Below are 27,761 nucleotides of genomic sequence, written 5' to 3' on the forward strand. Positions count from 1 at the left end.
TCACTGTGGGCAGACAAATGACAGGAAGAGGTCGACCTCATTCTTGACCACCACAGGAGGCGGGTGGATGTTGTCTGGGGAGTAATGACACGAGGTCATCTGCCAAACATCAATATGAACCACAGGCAAATCCCTAAATATCACCCGGAGAGCCTTGTCCAGCTGCCAGGAGAGCCAGTCGCTGCAGTACACATCCTTAGACCCTGTGTTGGCTGACTTGATCATTACTAGTGTACTGGGGGAGCGCCGCAGCAGGGCGGCCACGGCCCTACGGATGACCCCCAGACGGTGCGCATAAAAAGCCAGGGGGTAAGTTGTTAAATGGGCCCACATGGTGAAGATGAAGACAGTGTGTTGGCCCCCTGCCACGCCCTCCAGCTCACTGGCAATGTAGTGGAGGTCAGCCCAGGGGGTCTTGGTGGTCCGCAGGGGGGGGCCGTGGGCCCGCCAAATAACACGGGTGTTGGACTGGGTGTCAACAGCCTCCAGGGGCCCAGATTTGGCTGAGGTGTGAAGGTTCAGGGGTTTCAATGCTGATAAAAGAGAGATCATATAAGTTCAACTCATGTCAATTAATTGGCAGATGGCAGATAGAGATTGGTAGGAATGCTCAAGAATGCACTAAATAAAGGTATTACAAAGTAGGACAGCCTTACTTGTTTCACCTTATCTGTTTTGCCAAATACTTTAACTAGCCTAAGTATCAGTCTGCATGCAACAATTACATCATAATGTACAACATATACTGCAGGTAAATAGATTTACAGGCTACACGCTATATCATACTTGGCACTGCTTTCTTCAGGTAATCAAACCACTGGCGTAGGGTGGAGTCTCCCATCATTAGAATCTGTTTGTCTTTGATGCACCCAGACACCAGATCAGCAGAGGGAAATGATCGCGCATCACACACCATCGACGTCCAGCGATCCTTGAAGTAGAATCCTGCCGGAACTGGGGTTTGTAAAGCAGGTTGGCATTTTGTGTGTGATCCTACAAAGACAAACATTTAGGCAAGATGAACAACATGATCAGATTTTATCTTAAATTACATCTGAGAGCTGATGATGGCTTCTAAATAATATATACACTAAGGCCTGAAACACACTGGGCGCCTGTGTACACACAGCGTGTGTGCGTGGCGGAACTGCTGCAGAACTGATCTCACGCTTGCAGCTTCCATACTGGCTGCGTGTCTTCTGCGGTTCTAACCCGTTAACATGGACTGTATGGCTGCTCTAACCCGTTAATATGGGCGCCGAAATGAAAATCACACGCGCTGCTGAGGTTGCTGTTTGCGGTGTGTTCTAGCCGAAACATATGGTAGTCACATTGTGATTTCATCATCACAGCATTGCTCCATCAGTTACTGCACTGGAGAGATACATGGTGATCTATGATCTATGAATGTCATTTTATTCATTATGATATAAAAGGCGAAACTGATCCTTGATCAGCACCCCTACTCTGACAACTCTGCACCCCTACTTATTTTTCTTTGGTCGGAGGATGCTCAGTGAGAAGAGGTACCATGTTGTGGTGTTATGTTAATATATGGTGTGACGCTTATGCTGTAGACCAATGGGAATGAGTTGGGGATACAGGGGAGAGCATGCGCAGTGGGAAAGCGGGCAGAGTGGAATGAATGGGGGAACTGGATGGTTAATAAAGTACGTGGTATATAGTTAACAGTTGTCTCACGCGTTTACTTACGAAACACGACATGGTGTCAGAAGTGCTGTTGAACTAAATCAGTACAGAGATGTGCCTAATCGACAGGCTGTATGAGCGATTCCACGTTACATGCTGAAGGCGAGCTGGCTAACAGTGACGGCGAGCTGGCTAACAGTGACGGCGAGCTGGCTAGCGGACAAGAAGGCGAGCAGCTGGCTAACGACAACGTGCCGCAAGAGGAAGAGGAAGCTAGCAGAATGGCTACTACAAATGCGACGTTCAACATTCAGCCGCCGGAGCCTTTTGATTTTTCTAAGCCGCTCGAGTGGACAAAGTGGATACGGAGATTTGAGAGGTTCCGACAGGCAAGCAATCTAGCCGCCAGCTCTGATGATAATCAGGTGAACACTTTGATTTATTGTATGGGAGATGAGGCCGACGATGTTTTGAGGGGTTTGAAACTCAGCGAGGGAGACCTGCATCTGTACAGTAAAGTGAGGGATGGCTTTCAATCCTTCTTTGTAGTGAAAAAGAACATTGTGTACGAACGTGCGCGATTTAACATGCGCAAACAGGAAGCAAATGAGACCGTGGATGCATTTGTCACTGCCTTGTATGCATTGGCAGAGCACTGCAATTATGGACAATTGCATGATGAACTGATCAGGGATAGGTTAGTGGTAGGGCTGGCAGACTTGCGGCTCTCAGAACGCATGCAAATGGAAAAAGACTTGGACTTAGAAAAAGCTATCAACATGGCGAGACAATCAGAGGAGATCAAAAAGCAGCAAAGCACACTGAGGAGTGACAGCAGCAGTAGTGCAGTGCAGATGGACGTCAGCTCTGTAGACAGAGTGTTTAAAGGGAGGCCAAAGGAAAAGCCCAAACCTAACATGTATAAGAGCTTTGGAGCAAAGGCACACAGCAGCCAGAGCAGCTCCCAGTGCTACAAATGTGGTGGCGCGCCACACCCCAAGCTGGAGTGTCCTGCCAACGAGGTGAAGTGTCACTCCTGTGGAAAAATGGGTCACTACAAGCGTGTGTGCCTTGCAGGTAAAGCTGTGCACGGTATTGAAGAAGAGGTGGAGGGCTGGTTCCTTGGTTCTGTGACGTCAGAGGCTGATCCATGGATTGTAGAAATAGAAGTGATGGGAAAACAGGTCACCTTCAAGCTCGATACTGGAGCCGATGTCACTGTTGTGTCACAGGCTGTTTTTGCTAACATGTTTTCTAACACACAGCCACCCATTCTCCACAAAGCAGAGAAACCTTTGTTTGGTCCAGGACGAATGCCGCTGGACGTGGCAGGGTTCACCAAGCTGCAGCTGGGGAGAGGAGGCAAGCAGACCACGGAGAAGGTCTATGTGGTGAATAACCTGAGCACGCCTTTGCTTGGGAGGCCAGCCATCGTAGCCCTGGGCTTACTCCTCCGTGTCAACAGCATAGACATGGAGACCCTCAAGACGACCTACCCCAAGCTGTGCAGTGGCCTGGGTGAGGTACAACAAGCATACACCATAAAACTCAAACCGGGTGCTGTGCCATTTTCCTTGAAAACCCCCAGGAGGATTCCGCTGCCTATGATGGGGAAAGTCAAAGATGAGCTCCAGCGCATGGAGAACCTGGGTGTCATCAGCCGCGTGGAAGAGCCAACCGACTGGTGCGCCGCCATGGTGGTCGTCCCCAAAAAGGACGGTAAATCAGTGCGTCTATGTGTGGATCTGACCGGCTTGAACGAGTTTGTATGCAGGGAGAAGTACATTCTGCCGTCGATAGAGCAGAGCCTCGGGATGCTTGCCGGAGCAAAGGTTTTCAGTAAACTGGACGCAAACATGGGGTTTTGGCAGGTTCCACTTGCAGCAGAATCAGCCAAGTACACTACGTTCATCACCCCATTCGGAAGGTTTCATTTCAACCGCCTTCCTTTCGGAATTGCCTCAGCACCTGAAAATTTTCAGTGCATGATGGCGGAGGTAACCGAGGGGCTGGAAGGTGTGATATGCCACATCGATGACCTGCTGGTGTGGGGGCGGGATCAGGAAGAGCACGATACTCGACTCCACGCAGTACTGCAAAGGGTGGAAAGGGCCCACATCACCCTGAATATGGACAAATGTGAACTCTCAAAGAGTGAGGTGGTCTTCCTGGGCCAGATCGTCACGGCTACAGGAGTCCGCCCAGATCCGAGGAAGACGGAGGCCATCATGGAGATGAAGGAGCCCGCAAACGTCAGCGAGCTGCGAAGCTTTCTTGGAATGGTCAATCAACTGGGAAAATTCATTCCCCAGTTAGCAGAAAAGGACAAGCCGCTCCGTGACCTTCTCTCGAAAAGAAACAGCTGGGCCTGGGACGTGGCCCAGGTGACAGCATTCAGAACACTGAAGGAAGCCCTGTCCTCTCCTCCAGTGCTGGCGGTCTATGATCAAAAGAGAGACACCTAAGTGTCAGCCGACGCATCCTCGTTCGGCTTGGGAGGTGTTCTGCTCCAGAGGTGGGGGGTTGAATGGAAGCCTGTGGCTTACGCGTCTCGGTCCCTCACTCCCACAGAACAACGATACGCACAGATCGAGAAGGAGGCCCTGGGCCTCACATGGGCCTGCGAACGGTTCCAGGATTTCCTCATAGGAAAACACTTCTGCCTGGAGACCGACCATAAACCCCTTCTCAGCTTACTGGGAGGCCAAGCCCTGGATCTTCTGCCGCCAAGAATCCAGCGTTTCAGGATGCGGTTGATGCGCTACTCATATTCTATCGTGCACGTGCCAGGAAAATCACTCTGGACAGCAGACACGCTGTCGCGCTCCCCAGTGACAAGATCCAGGTCTACATCAGAAGAGGAGCTAATGGAGAGCACCAATATATATGTGGACTGTGTAATGGACAATCTACCCGTTGGTGCCTCATATATGGAAAACCTGAGGAAGGAGCTAAATGCTGACAGTGTCTGCTCACGTGTTATGATGCTGTGCACAGAGGGATGGCCTGACCACGCAAGCCAGGAACCTGTGCTGAAGAGCTACTGGCGGGAGCAAGCTACGCTCACAGTGGAAGACGGTCTACTGCTGAAAGGCACACGACTGGTGATACCTTCAGTAATGAGGAACGACGTGCTGGCCAGACTACACGAAGGACACCAAGGTGTTGTGAAGTGCAAGGAGCGTGCCCGCCAGTCTGTGTGGTGGCCTGGACTCAGCCAACAGGTAAATGAAATGGTGCTCAATTGCAGGGCATGCATTCAGGAGCGACAGAATCCCAGAGAACCTCTCATGCCGTCAGAGTGCCCTGAAAGACCATGGCAGAAGTTGGGGGCCGACCTGTTCGTCCTGGGAAAAGACACATACCTACTCGTCGTCGATTACTTCTCCAGGTATGTTGAGATTGCCCAATTGTCTCACACCAGGTCCACTGACATTATTGTACATCTGAAGTCCATGTTTGCCCGCCATGGCATCCCGGAGGTCCTGATGTCAGATAATGGGCCTCAGTTTTCTGGTCAAGCCTTCACCTCCTTTGCTGCTGCGTACGGGTTCAGACACATCACCAGCAGCCCAAGGTTTCCACAGAGTAATGGTGAAGCAGAAAGGGCAGTCCAGACTATGAAAAACCTCCTGAAAAAAGCGAGCGACCCCTACCTGGCTCTACTCGCCTACCGAGCCACACCCCTTCAGAGTGGGTACAGCCCGGCCCAGCTCCTCATGGGCCGATGTCTGCGCACCACGGTGCCAGTGCTGCCCTCTCGACTGGTCCCTACACTGCCGGACAGCGACGCGTTCGCGCAGAAAGAGGAGGTGAAAGGGAGGTCGGATGCGGTAAACTACAACCGGCGACACCGTGCAAGACCCCTCTGTGACCTGTCTTCGGGAGAGCAGGTATGGGTCACGGATGCTAAGACGTCGGGAACTGTGCTCCGAAACCACTCTACTCCGAGGTCCTACCTGGTGGGCCTGCCCCAGGGGGTGGTGAGACGCAACCGACAGCATCTGATACCCCTACACACACCTACACAAGACAGGGGCTCCCCGCCGCAGCAACAAGCCCCGGGGCCGGCCCCAGACCCGACCCCTGGGCAGGCTCCCATGTCACCTACAGTCGGAACACAGGCCCCACCTGCAGAGACTCCCACGCTCAGAACAAGGGGGGGGAGAGCAGTGGTTAAACCTAGGAGGTTTGACATGTAACTGAGAAATGTGGACAAGTGTTTGTATAAGTGTTTACTTTAAAAAAAAAAAGGAGTATATGGGTAATGTTACTGTTGTATTTAAGGAAAAGTTATTCCATGTTACGTTGGATGGGGTCTAGTTTGAGCACTTTTAGTAGCCCTGTTAGTTTTGAGATTTATGGATCAAACCGCTATAGTAACGTATGTTCAGGATTTACACAGGGACAGACCTTTACAACAAAAGAGGCAGAACAATCCTCTAAGGTCTGACGAGGCAAAGGCAGTCTACCCTTTGTCTCTAGAAAGGGGAGATGTGGTGTTATGTTAATATATGGTGTGACGCTTATGCTGTAGACCAATGGGAATGAGTTGGGGATACAGGGGAGAGCATGCGCAGTGGGAAAGCGGGCAGAGTGGAATGAATGGGGGAACTGGATGGTTAATAAAGTACGTGGTATATAGTTAACAGTTGTCTCACGCGTTTACTTACGAAACACGACACATGTGTTGAGGACTTACGGGTTTCATTGAGCTGTTCCTGGACATGGACCACGTCACCTGGAGAATCGCCACCTGGTCTTATACCTTTGCCGGAACTACAGAGAATAAAACCTGCAATGTTACAACCATTTATAATGATTCCAAGTAACTACAGGTGTTCTTGACTTCCATAAACACTCCCCCTTGCAATACACTGGAACGACAATTAATGCAAACAAAACACAAACACAATGACCATCAGTGTAACAAGTGGTGTGTGCAGCGGACCCAGGTGTGGTGCAGGACGAAGTGACGACAGCAGGCAGCGGTTGGCACAACTAAGGACCCTTTACTAAAACAGACAGAAACCTGACATGAAAGCCACGGAAGAAACCCTCTTCCTGGGCTAAACAAAACAGAAGCCCCACAGGGAGAATGCTGCTCAAAACCAGTGTGAATACTGTAGACCTGACTGACAGCAGGTTCTATCCAGAAGCACCGGCTCGAGCAGCTCACATCTCCCTGTGCAAGGCAGACAAATAAGAAAGCAGGAGCACACACTAAAGGCCGATTTAGACTTCTGCGTAAAATCAACGCCGTAGCCTTGCGTAGTCCCGCGTGGGCCCGCCTTGCCTACGGAGAGGGTTTACGTGCACATCTCCAAAAATGTAAGAACGCGTTCAGCGCGGTCAGTTTCTACGCAACCGTAAGCTCTGTGATTGGTCCGCTTGGTAGCACATGATTCAGACAAGATTCCGACTCTCTCGTCAGCCAAAATGCGGAAGTCATGACAGAAATGTCATTTACTTTTTCTGTAATTACTCATTAATAAAGATTTGAAAAATTATGATAACCATCGTATTATCTTAGTTTAATGTCATTTCAATGTATCATAGAACTTTTATTTACAACAAGCATAACAACAAAAAGATCGCTATTATGCCGCTTTGAGCTTTGAGCTCCGTTGAGTTCTAATCGGAAGAGGCACAGCACAGGGGCATAGAAAACACACTGCCACCTAGCGATGTGAGGGTGCAATTGCAGCGCGGCCTACGCAGAAGTGTAAAGTGCGAGACCTACGTAAGAGGCTACGTAAGATACGCACGTAAATTCGACGCAGAACTTTAAATCGGCCTTTACACAGAACAAACAAGGAGATCGGCCAGCAGGGAGTGCCAGGAAAGGAGGACATAAATACACAAGTGCCAAACATACACATGTGACACACATTAGTCCACAACAAGGAGAGGAACAGGGAGTGTAGTAGCGTCCAGGCCACCAGGGACTGCCAGAGGGAGGCACCAAGGAGACACCTGGGAAATTGTGACCCCAACCGTAACACATCAGGCTATCCTGTATCAGGCTGTACTGTAAAAGACAGTTCAACATTGTTTTCCCCATTCAAATGTCTTACTTTCTTCTCAGAAAAAATATTAGAAAATCATTAACTCACATTTATAGTAAAAACAGGATGTAAACATGTAAATATCTGTGTTTCTTATAGCACAGGACAGGCACTTGAGGAAAAATGGCAGTTCGTGCTTACAGTAAAAAACATGTTTACAGTAAAAAACATGTTCAGAACAAAATAGGATGTACAAATGTAAATATGTTTCTTATGTTTCTTACAAGCCTGGGCAAGCACTTGAGGAAAAAATAGTGGTCGGTGCAAGATAGGACCAGACAATTATTTTGTAAAATTGGGGAAGGGCATGAACAAGACAGTAAACGATTGAGAATCTACTCCAATGGCACCTTAGTTTAGCTAATTCCAAGTGTATGGTTGAAGACATGAGGCTTCAGAGTGGGAGCATGAGTTGGGGGTGGGGTGGTAGCCTTAAAATTCCAGAGCTTGACCCATCACATGTTCAATGTGTTATACTCTAAAGCCCAATTTATACTTCTGCGTCGAATTTATGCGCGGCTACGCCGTAGCCTACGCAAGGGCTCTCCCATTTTATACTTCTGCGTTGGTCGGTCTTACGTCGCGTTGGTCGGTGTACTCATAGCGGCATAATAGCGATAAAAAAACGTATTTTTGTTATGCTTGTTGTAAAGAAAATGTCTAATGCATTGAAATGACTAAGATACTGTAGCGAACGGGAACTGGTAGTGTAACTCCGCCCCATGCGGGGGTCGAACCCCGATCTCCCGCATAACCGCCGGCCGCGCTAACCACAACACCAAGAGTGTGGAGTTGCTAACGGACCTTATACAGGTTCGTTACACTATCCTCACCGTTCGGGAGAGCGTGCCCTCACGCTTCACTATGTCAAGTCCCTCACGTGGACACGGCTCTCCGATGGCCTTCCTTCCATCCCAACTTTCAGACACCAGTGTAGCGAACGGGAACTGGTAGTGTAACTCGCCCCATGCGGGGGTCGAACCCCGATCTCCCGCATAGCCGCCGGCCACGCTAACCACAACACCAAACTCTCTTGGTGGAGTTGCTAACGGACCTTATACAGGTTCGTTACAATACTAACTAAGATAATAAGATGGTTATCATATTTTTCAAATCTTTATGAACTCTTTGACCGCCAAACCCGGAAAATTCCGTGTTTTATGATAGAACACGGATCAAGGACCCCAATTGAAATAAGCCAGTGGCTTTCTTGGGTTTTTATCCTGTTAGTTGACCTTGTATGTAATATGTACTTTCATGTACCTACTTCTGCAAATCTTCTAATAAAGTTTTCAATCAATCAATCAATCAAAACGCTTGGCCGCCAATAACGGAATATTCCGGGTTTCAGAGTTATCACAGCCAGACGCTAGGGGGCTCTGTTATGCATCGTTTTACCAAGTATTACACATGTCCATCCTTCACCAATCCAACAGGAATTTTCAGGAAAACTCAGCAGCTGAAATAGCTAAATTTGTCATGTCCAAACTGTGGGACTCTCACCGAGAGGTTTTTGATGAGGCAGGTGATTTACATTACGACCGTAATAGTGACTTTGAGCCGGAGGACAGTGTGACGCGAAAGACGGAGACGCAGGGGAACGGCGGTGTAGAAGATGATGGACAAGGTAAGACAATTCACTGAATAAAGAGTACAGCAATGTGCAATATTATCATACAGTAACGTTGGGTCAACGTTATAAACGTTATCCCTCTGGAGGCGGCAAGACCGGAGGCGGTTTTGGAAAAAAAAAGAGAGTCTTTTAGAGACTCTCTCTTCATGTGCAAATGGCTCCAGTTCTGACGTTAGTAACAATATTACTAAAACGATCTTTTTTGCTATTTAGATGTTGTTGGATGTATTTTGTCAACAGTACATAGGCAAGAGTTTGCTGCACAACTTAGTTTTATAACATAGTTTTAGCTAGTGTTATACTAATTCTAATTATTTACACATCAAACAGTGCACAGTGCTAAGCGTCGAAGACGAATTAGGCGCGGCGCTGTGAATGAAGCGGGAACATCAGGACCCCTCGTCGGATGCAAGTCAGTGACTCGTTACATTCCCTTGCTAGAGGTAAGACACAGATCTCTACCAGCTGGTGCGGGCGGGAATATAGTTTTAGTTAGTGTTATACTAATTCTAATTATTTACACATCAAACAGCGCACAGTGCTAAGCCTTCAAGCCCCCCCCCCCCCTGTCGGATTCAGATTCAGACCCGGGTTCAGACCAAGATTGGACCCGAAGTGCAAGGTCACATTCCCCTGTCCAAGGTAACACACATCAGATCATTTTATTGTATTTATAATTCTACCAGCTACATTGTCTTATTAACTGTTGTATCTATTTACTTGTTATATTTGCTTTTATTCATTGTAAAAAAAAAAATCTTAGTTATATGCTCCTCTTGCTGTATTTTTAAATAATACATGTAAAGCACTTTGAATTGCCCCTGTTGTATGAAATGTGCTATACAAATAAACGTGCCTTGCCTTACAGGCAAGTTTACATGATTATTTTCAAATGCGTCACATGTATAAAAATAAACACATTCTTTTATCTTCTCAAAATATCCATTACTACTGATCCTGTTCATAATGAATATTAGAAAATTAACATAACATGTAGGACTAAATGGCTCCTACAATGAGATGCATTATGTGTATTCTAGTTTTATAATGTCAAATGGGTCAAACGGGTCTTGGGGGTGAAAATAAACAGTTTTTCACAAAAACACGTTTTTCTCTGTTTTTTGTCCGAAAAGTAGTTTTTTGATGAAAATGACCAACATTGAAGTGTTCACTGAACATGCTAGGAAGAAGATAGAATCAAACTTGTTTTTGTGTGTGCAAGAAGAAGGTCTCTTCTTTCTTCTGATGTATTCAGTGTTTACATATTCATAGAACAGAATATTCGGGTAATTTTTGAAGATGAGTCAAAATTATCAAAAAGGCTGGCGCTGGCTGGCGCTGGCTGGCAACTTTTTCAGAAAACTCTGGCGGTGAAAGAGTTAATAAGTAATTACAGAAAAAGTAAATGACATTTCTGTCATGACTTCCGCATTTACGAGAGAGTCGGAATGTGACGCTACCAAGCGGACCAATCACAGTTCTTATAGATAACTTTACATTAAATATGTCTATCATAAATATAATTTAAACCCAACGAACAGCCATGGGGCTCCCTGTAACTAATAATTTATTTCTAAAGAAACAGGATTGTACATCTCGTAAATGTGAATCGCGCTCCTTATAGGAAGGCTGTGCCTGACGCTTCCATAGGGCGCTGTGTACTCAAAGCGGCATAATAGCGATTTTATTTTGTTATGCTTGTTGTAAATAAACGTTCTATGATGCATTGAAATGACATTAAACTAAGGTAATACGATGGTTATAATAATTTTTCAAATCTTTATTAATAAGTAATTACAGAAAAAGTCAATTACATTTCTGTCATGGCTTCCGCATTTTGGCCTACGAGAGTCGGAATCATGTCGGAATCATGTGCTACCAAGCGGACCAATCACAGTGCTTATGGTTGCGTAGGCACTGCCGCGTAGTTACATTTTTGGAGAGGTGCACGTCAACCTACGGCGTAGGCTGCGGGCCTACGCAAGCTACGGCGTACGCTACGCCGTCGATTTTACGCAGAAGTATAAATTGGGCTTAAGCCACACAGTAGGCTATATGCATACTTAGTCACACTAGCTTATATACGAATATAGAGTCACACTAGCCTACATGTATAGAGTCACACTAGCCTATATACAAGCTCATGTTGCAGGGGATGTACCTTTTAAGAAGAGTTGCTTCCAGCTTGGAGAGTTTAGCCTGGTTACCCCCCACGCTGTGGTAGATCAGCGCCTGGCAGGGGAGGGAAGATGGCCGTCGGCAGAACCAGTATTCCCCAGAGACAGGCTCCCTGTACTCACAGCAGCACTGTGACCCATCCCCCACCAATCTGGAGGTCCTCAGAGCGTTGCACATCACCACTTCCTTCTTGTTGCCTTCTTCAAAGTAACCATGGAAGTATACCTTGTCAGGGTCCTCCTCCCTCTTCTGGATCAGCACCTGGACTGCCTCGCTGGAGTGTATCAGGCGGACTGACACCCAGGAATCTCCGGGCCAAAGCAGGGCCAGACGGACCGCGTAGGTGCCATTGTGGTGGTCTGTCACAGCTCCATATGTACTGGCCTTCAGCTGTGTGTTATACAGCTTGGCCTGGAAAAAGTCCCCTCCATAGGTTTTCTCCCTGTTCCTGGCATCTCTAGCAATCACTGTCACATCGACATACCCTCCGACTGTGCGCTTTGTATTTGGGGTGACGAGAGAAAAGGAACATTTGGTCGCGTCTGTGGCCTCCTGTGTGGATGAGAGGGCTTTAGGGGGTGACGGCCACTGGAGTTCTCTCACCAGAGATTCCCAGTCCTCCGTACTTATTAATGTGTCATTGGTTGGTATGAAGGTCCTGTTGATGGTGTCTTTAGCAAGAGGCTTGGTAGAGGGAGTGTAATTAAATATTTGCTGTGAAAATGGGGGTGGTAAGATGTTCACTGAGCTCTGGTGGTGTTGAAATACCTACAGTGAGACATTAGACAGACAATGATCAGTAAATTCAGATTACAATAATGTTACTCCCCTTGTAAAAAAAAAAGCAAGGGGAGACAGGGTAACTTGAATTGAATTTGTCTTTAGAACTTACATAAAAAACATAAATGCTGATCAACAGAAAGACAGCCAATATCCGTAGCTGCAGTTTGTCCATTCTCTCTATCTGTTGGTAGATTAATTCATTAAAGTCATGACAATATATCAAAGTGAACCTAAGCACAATAATATACAGTGGGGGAAATTAGTATTGAACACATCAACATTTTGTCCAGTAACTGTATTTCCAACAATGAGCCTATTCAAGTGAAATTTGCACTAGACTTTGGTATTGGTATAACTCCAACAATCCAGACAAAAAATCTAAACATTAAAGTCCATATGTAAATAAAGTTATGTGTAATAAAGTAGAATGAAACAGGAAAAAAGTATTAAACACACTAACTGAAATTAATTCAATACTTGAATTAGTGGAGAAGCCTTTGTTTGTAATGACAGCTTCAAGGCACTTTCTGTATGAAATAACTAATCGGCCACAGTATTTAAGTGTGATTTTGGCCCATTCCTCTACACAGATTGTCTTTAAATCTTGAAGATTGCAGGGGGCCCTCTTGTGAATCTGGATCTTCAGTTTAAAAGTAGGGCTTTGGGGAGGGCCAGGAAGATCATGGCTGACCCCGCACACCCAGGACACGGTCTCTTCGCCCCGCTCCCCTCAGGCAGGAGGGTGCGGTCCCTAAAAACTGTGAAGGCCCGACATACAAACAGCTTTTCCCCCAAAAATGCCGCTGCCCCCCCCCCCCCCCCTGTCTTGTCCTGCACTGTCTTGCACCTGTCCTGCTGTAAACCGTGCTCCATTGTTCCAAACCAAATTCCTAACATGTTTACATGTCATGGCAATAAAAGTCTTCTGATTCTGATTCTGATTCTGATTCAGATGCTTCCACAAATGTTCAATTGGGTTTAAGCAAGCCACATCAGTCAATGAAATGGCATATAAAAAAGTTAATGTTTTAACCTGTAGTAGGCCCTCATACCTACACAACACAGAAAACAAAACATCCACTAATAATGGCAAACAAAACAGGCATCTCCCACCACAACCATCAAAAAACAACAAAGCAAACAATATTCACCACTCACCTGTCAAGTAAAACCAAAAGAAAAACACACTTCACAGGGAGAAAACCAAACAAGCTAAAAACCCATCACAAGAACGTCAATGGAAGTCCAACCAAAAACCAGCACTTAAACAAAACAAAAGGTAGGGATTGTTGAGAGGTCCATCAACATCTGCACCATCTGTAGTCCTTTTTGAAGTGTTTGGAGGACAGGTGCATCTCATTAGCGGGAGCAGCACATCCATGGCCACGCCTCCTCTGGCACAGCACCTCAATGGAGCAAACAGGGCAGGGACATAACACCAGCTACCGGACCTGTGTGTTTGTCTGTAGGTTCAACTATGCTGCTCCCTGTTGGGCACGCCAGGTCAAATATGGACTTGTGTAAATGTGTTATTATTAATGTCTGTATGTGTTTGAAAAGCTATCAACCCTGTGGAAGAATATGAAACGCTTCCTATTTCAGTGTACGACAGACAGAACAAGAAGTATCTGGTATTTTTGTCAGGTCAAACTGTGACAGTGCAACCACACCTGTTTACAAAAACAATACATCCAGTGGTCATCTGGTGGTACAAAATTATAATAATAAATGGAATATTGGAGAGTCAATAATAAAGCAGAGTTGACTTGACACATAATGAACATAACCCAACCACAATCCAGCCAATCCATTTGTCTGCTCCTAGATTGTGTAACATCCTACCTGAGGGCCTGAGGTTGTCTAAAACTCAGGACATTTTTAAGCGAGACCTCAAAACCTACTTATTCAATGTCGCTTTTTGAAACTAAGGGAGACATTGGAGATTATAGAACTAGGATCACTGTGCTATTACACCATACTCGTACCTTGAGATCTTGTGTTGACAGGAACACCGCTGGGTGCTGGTAGGCAAACTGGTTAGTAGTCGCTCTATGCAGTGGCGGATTAAGATGGTCAGTTGCCCTAGGCTACTCCTTTGTGTGAGCCCCCCCCACCCATACATTAGCAACGGCAGTTAGACCTCTCTGCACATTTTAAAGTTTGATTGCCGGCTTCAAAGTTGAAGGAGGCAGCTCATCACATGAGCCTATCTGGGATCTGTTGAGCTTGATATTGGAAAACAAAGGGTTGGAAACTGTAGTCTGGACTTATGTAATGAAAATAGGGTTTTGTAAATTGACATTAACTTCTCCATGGGCTGCACCTTGTCGGGGTGGAGAGGCTTGTGTACTCCAGTGAACCCGAGAGCTATGCCGGCGGGGATTTTATATCCCTGGCAGGTTTAACCAAGCCGGACAGGTCAAAGGAGAGGGGGCAGACCAAGCAGTCCAACTGGTCCTCCAGGTTGGGGGTTGGGCGTGGGGCCAACTACCCCACCCCATCCAAAAAATATTCAGTTACGGAAACCGAAAACGAGTTAAACGCGCTATGGGCTGATGGACTGAGTACAGCATCACTCTGTGTTCCCGGTGAGGACGACATCTCACCTGAAGACAGAATAATGATGGTGGCAGGTGAAAGCCGCAAGGAAGCCTGCAACCGGATAACAATGTTTACTCACCCAAAGAAGGAGTTAAACAACAAGGCACCTGGATCGGACAACATCACAGCAGAAGTTCTGAAAGCTGACAAGGCTGTCACTGTCAAGGAACTTGAGAAGATATTCAGGTTGGCTTGGGAAACTGAAGAAGTCCCTGAAGATTGGAAAGATGGTCTCATCGTAAAGTTACCAAAGAAGGGAGACCTTGCCAAGTGTGGAAACTGGAGAGGACTCACCTTGATGTCAATACCAGCAAAGCTTCTAGGAAGATGTATTGTAAGAAGACTGAGAGATGGAGTGGATGGAAGGCTTAGGAAGGAGCAAGCTGGCTTTAGGAAGAACAGAGGCACAGCAGAACAGATCTTTATCCTCCGCAATAATATTATTATTATCATAGAGCAATCACTTGAATGGAATTCTAGCCTCTACCTCATTTTTGTAGATTATGAGAAAGCCTTTGACACTATTAGCAGGGACACCCTATGGAAGATCATGAAGGCATATGGAATACCAGACAAGTTTATTGCAATGGTTAAGGCATTCTACAAGAATTGCAAGGTGGCAGTACTGCATGGCAGCAGGAAGTCTCAGTGGTTTGAGGTAAAGTCAGGTGTGAAGCAAGGCTGCGTGATGTCAGGCTTTTTGTTCCTACTAGTTGTAGACTGGATAATGAGGAGAACACTGAGTGGAGGAAAGACAGGGATCAGGTGGCAAATGATGAACATGTTAGAAGATCTAGATTATGCAGATGATATAGTATTGTTAGCAGAATCATGGAGTCATGCACAACAAAAGCTTGACCGTCTGAATGAATATGGTCTACAAACAGGGCTAAGGATCAATGCAAACAAAACGGAATCGATGAGGATGAACGCCAAGAAAAGCACAGCCTTCACAGTGTATGAGAAAGATCTCAAGGACGTCAACACCTTCACATATCTCGGTGCAACAATGACAACGTCAGGTGGTGCTTCTGAAGACATGAAGATTCGTATAGGAAAAGCAAGGAACGCCTACCATCGTTTAAAGAAGTTGTGGAACAGCAGTCAGTATCGGAGGAAGACCAAGATGAAAATCTTTCAGTCAAATGTAATCTCAGTGTTGTTATATGGTTGTGAGACATGGAAGATGACAGCGGCTGACGAACAGTGCCTAGACACATTTGTCCACAAATGCCTAAGAAGGATGCTGAGAATATTCTGGCCTACACTGGTGTCAAACGAAGAAGTGAGAAAACTTGCTGGTATAGAGATGGTAAGCACGCAAATCAGAAAGAGAAGATGGAAGTACATCGGCCACGTGTTGAGGAAAAGCCCGGATGACCATCAACGCATAGCCCTCAGATGGACCCCTGATGGACGAAGAAAAAGGGGACGCCCCAAAGAAACCTGAAGAAGAACCGTCGAGAGGGAGCGTGACATGCTGGGTCTAAGATCCTGGGAGGCGGCGGCTGCTGTGGCGAGGGACAGAGACCGGTGGCGTAAACTCGTTAGAGGCCCTACTCTTCACACCCGAAGAAAAAGGACCTAAGTCAAGTAAGTCAAATTGACATTAATATGTATGTCATATTTATTCAGTTCTTTGTGTTGTTTCCTTATCATACTTAATATATGGTGCACCTGTACTGTAGCAATGACAAATAAAGTCCATTCCATTCCATTCCATTCCATTCCATATCGTTTGAAACGGATTCTGCTACAGTATGAATAGCCTTATAGCTCAGTATTTCCTCAATGCCAAAAAAACAACAATAGTGGTCATTTTTGCTGGTAATTAATGGAAATCTTGTATTTGTCATAAAAAGTGAATTAAGTAAAAAACCTTGTCTGTGTTTATTTTCGTTCTTTTTTTGAGAGCTCTCTTTTCATTATTTCAGTTTATGTTCAGTGTCCTTTCATCGTCCTGCTTATTGTTTTGTAAATACGTGTACAAAGTCGCCAGCTATATTTCTACCTGTTTATAAAGTTCCACACCTTGGGCATGCACCTCAGCATTGTTGTCCTCTTCCCCTTGCTCAAAATAAGAATGTTGTTTACTAAAAAGACACATAGTTGTGTGGAGGGTCGGCACAGGTATCTGTAGGCTACAGAATGCTGTAGAAAAATTCTCATCCATCCAGAAAGACCTCTCTGGAACATTGCTGGCATACTCCAGCCATTAACTTAACCATGGAGTCGTTTTTCAGAGAAAAGCTCCCTGCCTCGCTGTTTTGTGGGGAGGCCTCAGGATATACTGTATATATTATTATTTTTTGTATCCAATGTTAGGTGGCCGCCGTGGCCCCCTAGTGGTGGTGGCCCTAGGCTGCAGCCTAGGTAAGCCTATGCGTTAATCCGCGCATGGCTCTATGAGTAGAGGGCTGCAAGGGAATTTTCCTGGCTACATAGTGTACAGGTTTTTACTTTTGCCTGCTTAAGGCTCTGTCAGTATGTGAAGCGCATTGAGTTGCATCTTGTAAGAAATGCGCTATATTATGCGCTATTTCTGCCTGAAGGATATCAATGAGAGGGGCGTGGCCCGTGCTCTCTCTCTACCATTATCGACCAACACTTTCTTCAGTGGTATCTCTAATTTATCCTGGAGACCAACATGGACATTGACGGACTCAAAACGAGTCCCTTCAATAGTTGTATATACAGTGCCCTGCGTAAATAATGGGACAGTGAAGCATTTTTTCTTCTTCTGACTGTACCCTGTACCTGTAAATTGGGATTTTAAATCAAACAATTATCATGAGGTTAAAGTAGAGATTCTCAACACCTTTTATGGATAGTCCCCCTATTTTAGGGTACCCAAAAGTAATGGGACAATTGGCTTTAAAGGTGCTTCTAATAAGTCAAGTGAGTTCCGTCACATCATTTGTGCAGGCATAAATAAGAGAGCTGTCAATGTGTAATATTGATTCTAGGCTTTGCATTTGCCTTTGGAGTTTGCTATAATTCTCATATGCTTCTTTATTTTGTACAGTGTCTTTTTACGTTTTACTCTGCACTGAGAAGCTGTAATTTTCCTTTGAGGTTGTTGAGGTCCAGTGGCGGCTGGTGCTAAACATTTTGGGTGGGGCACAGGTTATGGGGGCATGCTCCACGGGGAAGAATATCAACTTTAAAATCTGGATTTACAGTCGATTTTAGCATGAGAATAGCTCTACCCCCCTGTACAGACCTCGCCATCCCCTCTACCCCCCTGTACAGACCTCTTCATCCCCTCTACCCACCTCTACAGACCTCTTCATCCCCTCTACCCCCCTGTACAGACCTCTTCATCCCCTCTACCCACCTCTACAGACCTCTTCATCACCTCTACCCACCTCTACATCCCCTCTACCCACCTCTACAGACCTCTCCATCCCCTCTACCCCCTGTACAGACCTCTCCATCCCCTCTACCCTCCTCTACAGACCTCTTCATCCCCTCTACCCCCCTGTACATACCTCCTCATCCCCCCTACCCCCCTGTACAGACCTCTCCATCCCCTCTACCCCCCTGTACAGACCTCTTCATCCCCTCTACCCCCCTGTACATACCTCCTCATCCCCCCTACCCCCCTGTACAGACCTCTCCATCCCCTCTACCCCCCTGTACAGACCTCTTCATCCCCTCTACCCCCCTGTACAGACCTCTTCATCCCCTCTACCCCCCTGTACAGACCTCTTCATCCCCCCTACCCACCTCTACAGACCTCTTCATCCCCTCTACCCCCCTGTACAGACCTCTTCATCCCCCCTACCCACCTCTACATACCTCCTCATCCCCCCTACCCCCCTGTACAGACCTCTTCATCCCCCCTACCCCCCTGTACAGACCTCTTCATCCCCTCTACCCCCCTGTACAGACCTCTTTATCCCCTCTACCCCCCTGTACAGACCTCTTCATCCCCCCTACCCCCCTGTACAGACCTCTTCATCCCCTCTAGTGAGTGTGTGAGTGTGTGAGTGTGTGTGTGTGTGTGTGTGTGTGTGTGTGTGTGTGCGCGTGTGTGTGTGTGTGTGTGTGTGTGTGTGTGTGCGTGTGCTGAATACATAAACAAACAAGCTAAAAGACGACAATAGAAAACGTACCATGCTGACGATATTACTAAATGTTTGAAGTAGCTTTTATCTTAGCTGACTCTCTTACCTTCAGGTCGAGTTTGTGTATTCTGGCTTCGCAAAACACCAACAGTAGCAGGCTAAACACAGCCGGTGCGGAGATTGCGACCACAAACGAAGTTTGACTTCGGTAATAGGTCCAGTTGTAATATCCTCAAGTTGGGAACAAAAGATGCCTCCTTCTAATCCATTTGTTCAATTTGTTTACAGAAAGAAATCCTCCTAAATCCTCGGTTATACGATTTTCCCATTACATCACATTACTAGCCGCCATAGCGATGGTAAAGCAGGTGAACGAAGCTACGCCGGACATGACGTAAGCACGTACGATTCTTTGTGCATGTCCCAAAACCCCATAGACAATTGACCGAATGGCCTGAAGTTACCAAAATAGATTTTACATGCAAGTCTACGAGAACAGCCTAGTGCAATTTCGAGTAGACTGAAAGTTGCCCCGAAAGGGGCGGGACTTGAAGCTGATTGGAACATACTCCACAGAACACTAGCTGATTGGACTATGATATACTCCACAGAACACTAGCTGATTGGACTATGATATTCAGAAGCAACACTGTCTAGAAGTCATAGAAAAAAAATCTCTCTCTTCTCCCTTTGGTGGGGCATTGCCCAATTGCCCCTAATGAACCAGCCTCCCCTGTTGAGGTCATCTTGTGGATGTGAAGGTCAAGAAAACGACCTTGGTCAGAGGATTGGGGCCTACCATGTACTACTAACACATACAGAAGTCAAGTGCGAGGGCAGAAGGTTAGCTCCCATCTCTGCACACATAATGGCAAATAGACTTAAGAAGATTTCAGAGGCTGTGATTTAATAAAGATGGTCAAATTAAATACGCCACGGGCCAATTACACCCAAGGTCATGCCAACCTCAGCTCAATGCATGAGTACACATGCTACAATACCCCAACAAATGTATGTCCTTCATAAGATCGGGTCGATTTGACCCCCATACACAGAGACACACAGAAACATACACACACTCACACTGACACTTACTCACTCACTTGCACACGTCTGGTCTGGCTCTCCCGCACCAAAAAGCCATCTGCTCTCGCACTATTTACCCTTTGAAGTGCAACATTGTAAACATTTTTACATTTACTTCCACTGTACAGATCGCAGGCAGCAACTGCAAAAAGTACATTTGAGGTACACATACTGTCAAATTCTGTGCTTCATGTGTTGTGTAGACAGGCATGCCCATGCACACACAATTATAACCAGAAGTTTTTTTATTTATTTCTGAAATAATACTGTATTTCGACAGTGACAGTGAAAACAGTGTACATTCTGTTCATGTTTTGTGATTCAGCATTTGCAGACATGTTTGAGAGATGTATTTCATAGCTAGCAACAAAAAACTATTTTAGTTTGGTTCTTGCATTTCTATTCACCTGTATTTTCTTTACAGCTTTGATTATAATTAGATAAATGTGAAAATCAATTGAGAATATAAGTTCAAAATCATAAACATCAATGAAAACATTAATTTAAATGTTTCCTAGATAAGTATGATTCATGACACCCAAGTCTTTGTTATATTGGGTTTTGCATTTTCAAAGTTAGGAGCATCATGTGCAAAAAAGCGCTTCTACTCATCATGCTGCCGTTCGACCCCACGTGTTCCCAGAGGTCTGACACTTTGAGGGTCGTTACTAGTCCTCCTCTGCTCTAGCCTCTCCAAAGGGCAGCCCCCTAGATCCAGAACAAAGGATATGTACTTTTGAATGTGTACACAGTACCTATTGGGCATTATTGGGTACAGTACCTGTTTGTGTCCTCTTGTGCCCTGAGCATACTCCCTTGTATGGGTCACCCTTGGAACTAGGAGCATCGTGTCAGGACAAGTGTTTTTAAAACCGCAATGATGTCCCGGGTCAATTTGACCCGAACAGTACCAAGGGGACCAAAAAGTGAACATCACAACAGGGTTAAGGTGTGTTGTCCAAGGAGGACCAGCTGCAGGATCTAAACAGTAGCCTAGACATGAATGATGAACATTGCGGGATGCGTTGAGTGGATGATCCTCATTCCCAATTCTTGACTTTAGGGCTTTGCGGGGCTGAACAGCACCTTGCTCTAAATGACCGCAGTTCCTTCTGTCAGTTTGCAGGGAGCAGCAGCCACCTTCATTGTGGGAAGCTTTTCATGACCAATCATGAATGCTTTCTTGACAGGTGTACCTGAACCAGGAATAGCCCTATATGGCATGATGTGTTTTTGTATCCAGGGGGGTATTTCATCAACGTCGCTAAAGGAAAATCCAGGCTTAATCTGATAAATCTCACATAAATGATCAACAATAAGCATGGATTTTCCTTTAGCAACGTTGATGTAATACCCCCCAACTTGCATGTTTATGGTGACTGGTTACTGTTTACTTGCATGTCACCATTGAACTCCCAGTGTTGTCTTGCATTTTTAAGAATATTTAACATGAATTATTTAATTCAGAACATTAATTGATATTATCACAAGTTGTCAATTTAACACCAAATAAAAATAAACTTGAAAAATGTCACTTGAATGATACCAGATTACAGATGCAATCAACAATAATATGTCATCAGCAAGTCTTACAGATGAATTAATGAAGAATATACATATCTTTTATGAAAAATTATATTCCTACAGCCTATGTGCATGGAAATATCAAAATCGCTTTTATAATATGTATTGACAATCATTACTGAAGTAGTAATCAAGTAATGTGAGCTCCTAGTAATGTCAGCTAGTAATGTGTGCTGTGAGCTCCTACCGTACAGTCTACGGGCCAACCCAGCCCAACCGACGCCACCAGCTACCGAGCAGGTGTTTAAAACTCAGACCTCACATTATGCTTTCACTTCCCTTTCCCAATATAGACAAAACAACTACACCTTTCACACCTGACACTCACAATATGACTTACTAACTACCTGAACTCCATCACTGTGGGCAGACAAATGACAGGAAGAGGTCGACCTCATTCTGGACCACCACAGGAGGCGGGTGGATGTTGTCTGCGGAGTAATGACACGAGGTCATCTGCCAAACGTCAATATGAACCACAGGCAAATCCCTAAATATTACCCGGAGAGCCTTGTCCAGCTGCCAGGAGAGCCAGTCGCTGCAGTACACATCCTTAGACCCTGTGTTGGCTGACTTGATCATTACTAGTGTACTGGGGGAGCGCCGCAGCAGGGCGGCCACGGCCCTACGGATGACCCCCAGACGGTGCGCATAAAAAGCCAGGGGGTAAGTTGTTAAATGGGCCCACATGGTGAAGATGAAGACAGTGTGTTGGCCTCCTGCCACGCCCTCCAGCTCACTGGCAATGTAGTGGAGGTCAGCCCAGGGGGTCTTGGTGGTCCGCAGGGGGGGGCCGTGGGCCCGCCAAATAACACGGGTGTTGGACTGGGTGTCAACAGCCTCCAGGGGCCCAGATTGGGCTGAGGTGTGAAGGTCCAGGGGTTTCAATGCTGATAAAAGAGAGATCATATAAATTCAACTCATGTACAGTGCCTCTACACAAGTTATTAGATTAGATTCAACGTTATTGTCATTGCACAGTACAAGTACTAGACAACGAAGTGCAGTAAATGGGTTACAGTATGTGTATGTTTGGCACTGGCAGGGACTGGGGAGTTTGTTAGGATCAAGAGAAAAATATGAGATTAGCTGACTTGGTAGTGACATCCTAATCTACAATGTACAATTGATTCCTATGCAAATCAGAAACCCTATAAAAACAAAGACGTGAATTCCAAAATTACCTGATCTATTATCCTTGCATTAAGATGGACTCAATTCAACTTATTGAGAGATTTGTTGATAACATTTTAGCTCATTTTAAGAGTGTCATAGCAAAGGGTCCATGAGGTATTCCTGTATTTGAATTTTAATACATTTACTGGAATTTAAAAAAACGTGTTTTTGCTTTGTCATTTTAGGGTATTGTGTGTGGATTGATGGAAAATGATTTGAATTTAATCCATTAGCTTAATGTCAGACTGCATGCAACACTGCTAGATTGTGGCCAACCACAAGACAACCCAACCACAAGACAAATAAATTACTTAGTTATGGTAAATAGCTTTGCATGCTACATGCTGTATCTTACTTGGTACTGCTTTCTTCAGGTAATCAAACCACTGGCGTAGGGTGGAGTCTCCCATCATTAGAATCTGTTTGTCCTTGATGCACCCAGACACCAGATCAGCTGAGGGAAACGATCGCGCATCACACACCATCGAAGTCCAGCGATCCTGGAAGTAGAATCCTGCCGGAACTGGGATTTGGAGAGCAGGTTGGCATTTTGTGTGTGATCCTACAAAGACAAACATTTATTATTCTCAGACCTTCTTTCTGAGGTCTGGGTCATATTATGGTAGGACTATGGTACTCTACAAATCCAGGGACAGGAGTCTTTCCAAATCTCATGGTCTCACCAGAGGTCTCTTGGTCATGAAAAACTATTGGGGTTAATGATTGAGATAAGCTGGATGACAACAGACAACCAACACTGAATGAGTGTATCAAGGTCAAGGTATAAACGTTGAATCCATTTTGGTCAATGATATGAAGGCAAGATTTAAAACATGATCTGCCTTTATCTTAAAGGAGATCCAAGAGCAGATGATGGCTTCTAACAAACCATGCACACTACTGTTACGGGTCTACTTAGATCGATGCCATCGGCTATCGACTTGTTTGTTGTTTTCTGCATGACCCGTGTGCAGGTGCTTGTTCCCCCCACTTTAATATTACATGGCTGAACTTGATACATGTGTCTGTCATCATTACTGCATCATATCATACACAAACAACTACAGACTATAACGTAATCACGTTATGATTTCATTATCACAGCATCGCCCCATCAGTTACCATACTGTTGTGTAGATATGTCTTTGGGGATGCATTAATTATGTGCATGCTCGTAGTATTATATAATCAGCATAATTAATGGCTGACTTATTGTTGGTGCATACATGGAATACCTTTGAGGGATTACGGTTCTTCTTGTGAATAAAACACAAAATAACATAGGCAATGTTTACTCGATGTTGCTTCAGCACTCGGTCCCGTTATGTGAGCTTGTGTGGCCTAGCGCTTCGTGCCTGAGCTGTTGTTGGTACTAGGCGTTTCCACAGTAACGGCACTGTTGCTGTTGACTAGTATAGCATTCCTGATAAAGTGCTTGGTATATACAGTATATATTCATGTAATCGTACTCATATTACTTATTATGACGTAAAAGGCAACACTGATCCTAGATCAGCACCCCTACTCTGATTACTCTAGACCCCTACTCTAGACCCCTACTCTGACTTCTCTAGACCCCTACTCTGACTACTCTAGACCACTACTCTAGACCCCTACTCTAGACCCGTACTCTGACTACTCTAGACCCGTACTCTGACTACTCTAGACCCGTACTCTGACTACTCTGCATCCCTACGTTTTTCTCTCTGGTCGGAGGCTGCTCAGTGAGAGAGGTAGTAACATGTGTTGAGGACTTACGGGTTTCATTGAGCCGTTGCTGGACATCGACCACTGAATCGTCACCTGGTATTATAACGTTGTTGGAACTGCAGAGAATAAAAGCTGCGCTGTTACAACCATTTAAAGTGATTACAAGTTACTCAAGGTGTTCTTGACTTCCATAAACACTCCCCCTTGCAATACACTGGACAGCCTAACCAGTCTATTACCGCTTAAACCTAGTAGCCCATTCGGCGGTAACCCGGCCCATCTGTCAACCCAGAGTTCAGAGTTGAATGGAAAGAAACTTTCCCCTGGCTGCGTTTAGATGAGGAAGGAAAAATGTTCTGCTCACCGTGCAAAAAATCGGGGAGGAATAACGGATTCACGAGAGGAGAAACGAATATGAGAATGTCGGCTCTCACTGATCACAGGCGGTGCAGTGAGCACATATCGGCGGTCAGTTTGAGGCAACAGCAAACCGCTATGAAAGGCCACTGTGAGCAGGCTAATGCAACGGCTAACAATAAGCTGCACTCTCAGCTACAAGTTGCATTTCACATGGCAAAAAATGGCATCGCATGTCATCAGTATGTGGGACTGACTGAGCTACTGAAAGCAGTTAAGGCTCCAGATTTTGTCTCGAGTGAGGGCATTTAGCGCCACAGCGACTCCGTTGATGACATGGAAAGGGCACTGGAAGACGTTGTGATGGATCAGCTGGATGAAAAGCTAAAGGGGAGTGACTTCATTGGAATTATCATTGATGAGACAGTAAATATCACCGTGGACAAGAAGCTGATTATATACGTGAAGTTGGAAATAAAAGGAAGAGTTGAGACATGTTTTCTGGGCAATTATGATGTGCGGGACCGCACAGTGTATATTTGACAAAGTGGTGGAGGTGCTCCGCGAGAGAGGTGTGGAGCTGTCCCGTGTCATTGGCCTGGGCTTTCCATTCAGGTGCACTGTGGTGCCCACCGAGTTGCGCTGGCCGCGCTAGATGCTGCAAAGGCTGTTGACCAGGTAGGAGCCTACAAGCGCACAACTGCTTCTGTGTACTCCTTTTGTCCACCTGGTTATAGAAATGACGTTGTTTTATTGATTAAAAAAGGGTAAAACTGGAAAGAGAAAATAGAAAACTCACATTAATCCCAAACAATTTAACAAACTTCAGTTAACGTAATGTGGAGTCCGTTCATTGATCGATGCTGTCTGTTCAGTTCCTAGTGAGGCGCCCGTTCAGCGCTGGACATAATGGCATAGCGCGCATGCGAATCATGTTATATTATTATATATTATATAGCTCGCATCTAATCGTATCGGATGAGAAATAGACATTAAATGGCATATATAGGCCGCTACACAACAGTTATCACCGCGACAAACAGCTATATTATATTTTAATATGATGACCGGAATATCTCACGTTTGTCCGGTAAATCGAAATCTTCCCGGACACGATGTCCGGCGGCAATTTTTTCTAACGGAAACCCTGATACGAATATAGAGTCACACTAGCCTACATGTATAGAGTCACACTAGCCTATAAACAAGCTCATGTTGCAGGGGATGTACCTTTTAAGAAGAGTTGCTTCCAGCTTGGAGAGTTTAGCCTGGTTACCCCCCATGCTGTGGTAGATCAGCGCCTGGCAGGGGAGGGAAGATGGCCGTCGGCAGAACCAGTATTCCCCAGAGACAGGCTCCCTGTACTCACAGCAGCACTGTGACCCATCCCCCACCAATCTGGAGGTCCTCAGAGCGTTGCACATCACCACTTCCTTCTTGTTGCCTTCTTCAAAGTAACCATGGAAGTATACTTTGTCAGGGTCCTCCTCCCTCTTCTGGATCAGCACCTGGACTGCCTCGCTGGAGTGTATCAGGCGGACTGACACCCGGGAAGCTCCGGGCCAGAGCAGGGCCAGACGGACCGCGTAGGTGCCATTGTGGTGGTCTGTCACAGCTCCATATGTACTGGCCTTCAGCTGTGTGTTATACAGCTTGGCCTGGAAAAAGTCCCCTCCATAGGTTTTCTCCCTGTTGCTGGCATCTCTAGCAACCACTGTCACATCTACATACCCTCCGACTGTGCGCGTTGTATTTGGGGTGACGAGAGAAAAGGAACATTTGGTCGCGTCTGTGGCCTCCTGTGTGGATGAGAGGGCTTTAGGGGGTGACGGCCACTGGAGTTCTCTCACCAGAGATTCCCAGTCCTCCGTACTTATTAATGTGTCATTGGTTGGTATGAAGGTCCTGTTGATGGTGTCTTTAGCAAGAGGCTTGGTAGAGGGAGTGTAATTAAATATTTGCTGTGAAAATGGGGGTGGTAAGATGTTCACTGAGCTCTGGTGGTGTTGAAATACCTACAGTGAGACATTAGACAATGATCAGTAAATTCAGATTACAATAATGTTACTCCCCTTATTTAAAAAAAAAGCAAGGGGAGACAGGGTAACTTGAATTGAATTTGTCTTTAGAACTTACATAAAAAACATAAATGCTGATCAACAGAAAGACAGCCAATATCCATAGCTGCAGTTTGTCCATTCTCTCTATCTGTTGGTAGATTAATTCATTAAAGTCATGACAATAAAGTGAACCTAAGCACAATAATATACAGTGGGGGAAATTAGTATTGAACACATCAACATTTTGTCCAGTAACTGTATTTCCAACAATGAGCCTATTCAAGTGAAATTTGCATTAGACTTTGGTATTGGTATAACTCAAACAATCCAGACAAAAAATCTAAACATTAAAGTCCATATGTAAATAAAGTTGTGTAATAAAGTAGAATGAAACAGGAAAAAAGTATTAAACACACTAACTGAAACGAATTCAATACTTAGTGGAGAAGCCTTTGTTTGTAATGACAGCTTCAAGGCACTTTCTGTATGAAATAACTAATCGGCCACAGTATTCAAGTGTGATTTTGGCCCATTCCTCTACGCAGATTGTCTTTAAATCTTGAAGATTGCAGGGGGCCCTCTTGTGAATCTGGATCTTCAGATGCTTCCACAAATGTTCAATTGGGTTTAAGTCAGGTGATTGACTGGGCCATTCCAGCAAGTTGATTTTCTTTCTCTGAAACCAATTGCGAGTTTCCTTTGCTGTATGCTTTGGATTGCTGTTCCACCCACGTCTCATCCTCAGCATCCTGGTGGATGGCAGCAGGTTAATCTCAAGAATCTTTCTGTACATGGCTCCATTCAT

The 27,761-nt window shown here is 45.5% G+C and overlaps 3 protein-coding genes across 3 annotated transcripts; all 3 read right to left on the reverse strand.

Annotated features, from left to right (window-relative positions):
• LOC308153769 (NXPE family member 3-like) lies at positions 1-27,761 on the reverse strand (the record flags this gene model as incomplete). Its single annotated transcript, XM_080526961.1, has 5 exons — positions 1-533; positions 787-993; positions 24,588-24,655; positions 26,127-26,814; positions 27,689-27,761. The coding sequence occupies 5 exons, from the start codon at positions 27,759-27,761 to the stop codon at positions 1-3; spliced, it is 1,569 nt and encodes a 522-aa protein (XP_080383087.1).
• LOC308153101 (NXPE family member 3-like) lies at positions 6,177-16,965 on the reverse strand (the record flags this gene model as incomplete). The annotated part of the gene is made up of 4 exons (XM_080526196.1): positions 6,177-6,181; positions 6,353-6,429; positions 11,513-12,243; positions 16,945-16,965. The coding sequence occupies 4 exons, from the start codon at positions 16,963-16,965 to the stop codon at positions 6,177-6,179; spliced, it is 834 nt and encodes a 277-aa protein (XP_080382322.1).
• On the reverse strand, positions 22,011-24,519 carry LOC308153102 (NXPE family member 3-like; the record flags this gene model as incomplete). Its single annotated transcript, XM_080526197.1, has 3 exons — positions 22,011-22,543; positions 23,185-23,352; positions 24,504-24,519. The coding sequence occupies 3 exons, from the start codon at positions 24,517-24,519 to the stop codon at positions 22,011-22,013; spliced, it is 717 nt and encodes a 238-aa protein (XP_080382323.1).

The sequence above is a fragment of the Nansenia antarctica genome, assembly GCF_963989245.1.
Source record: "Nansenia antarctica genome assembly, chromosome: 3".
NCBI classification, from domain to species: Eukaryota; Metazoa; Chordata; class Actinopteri; order Argentiniformes; family Microstomatidae; genus Nansenia; species Nansenia antarctica.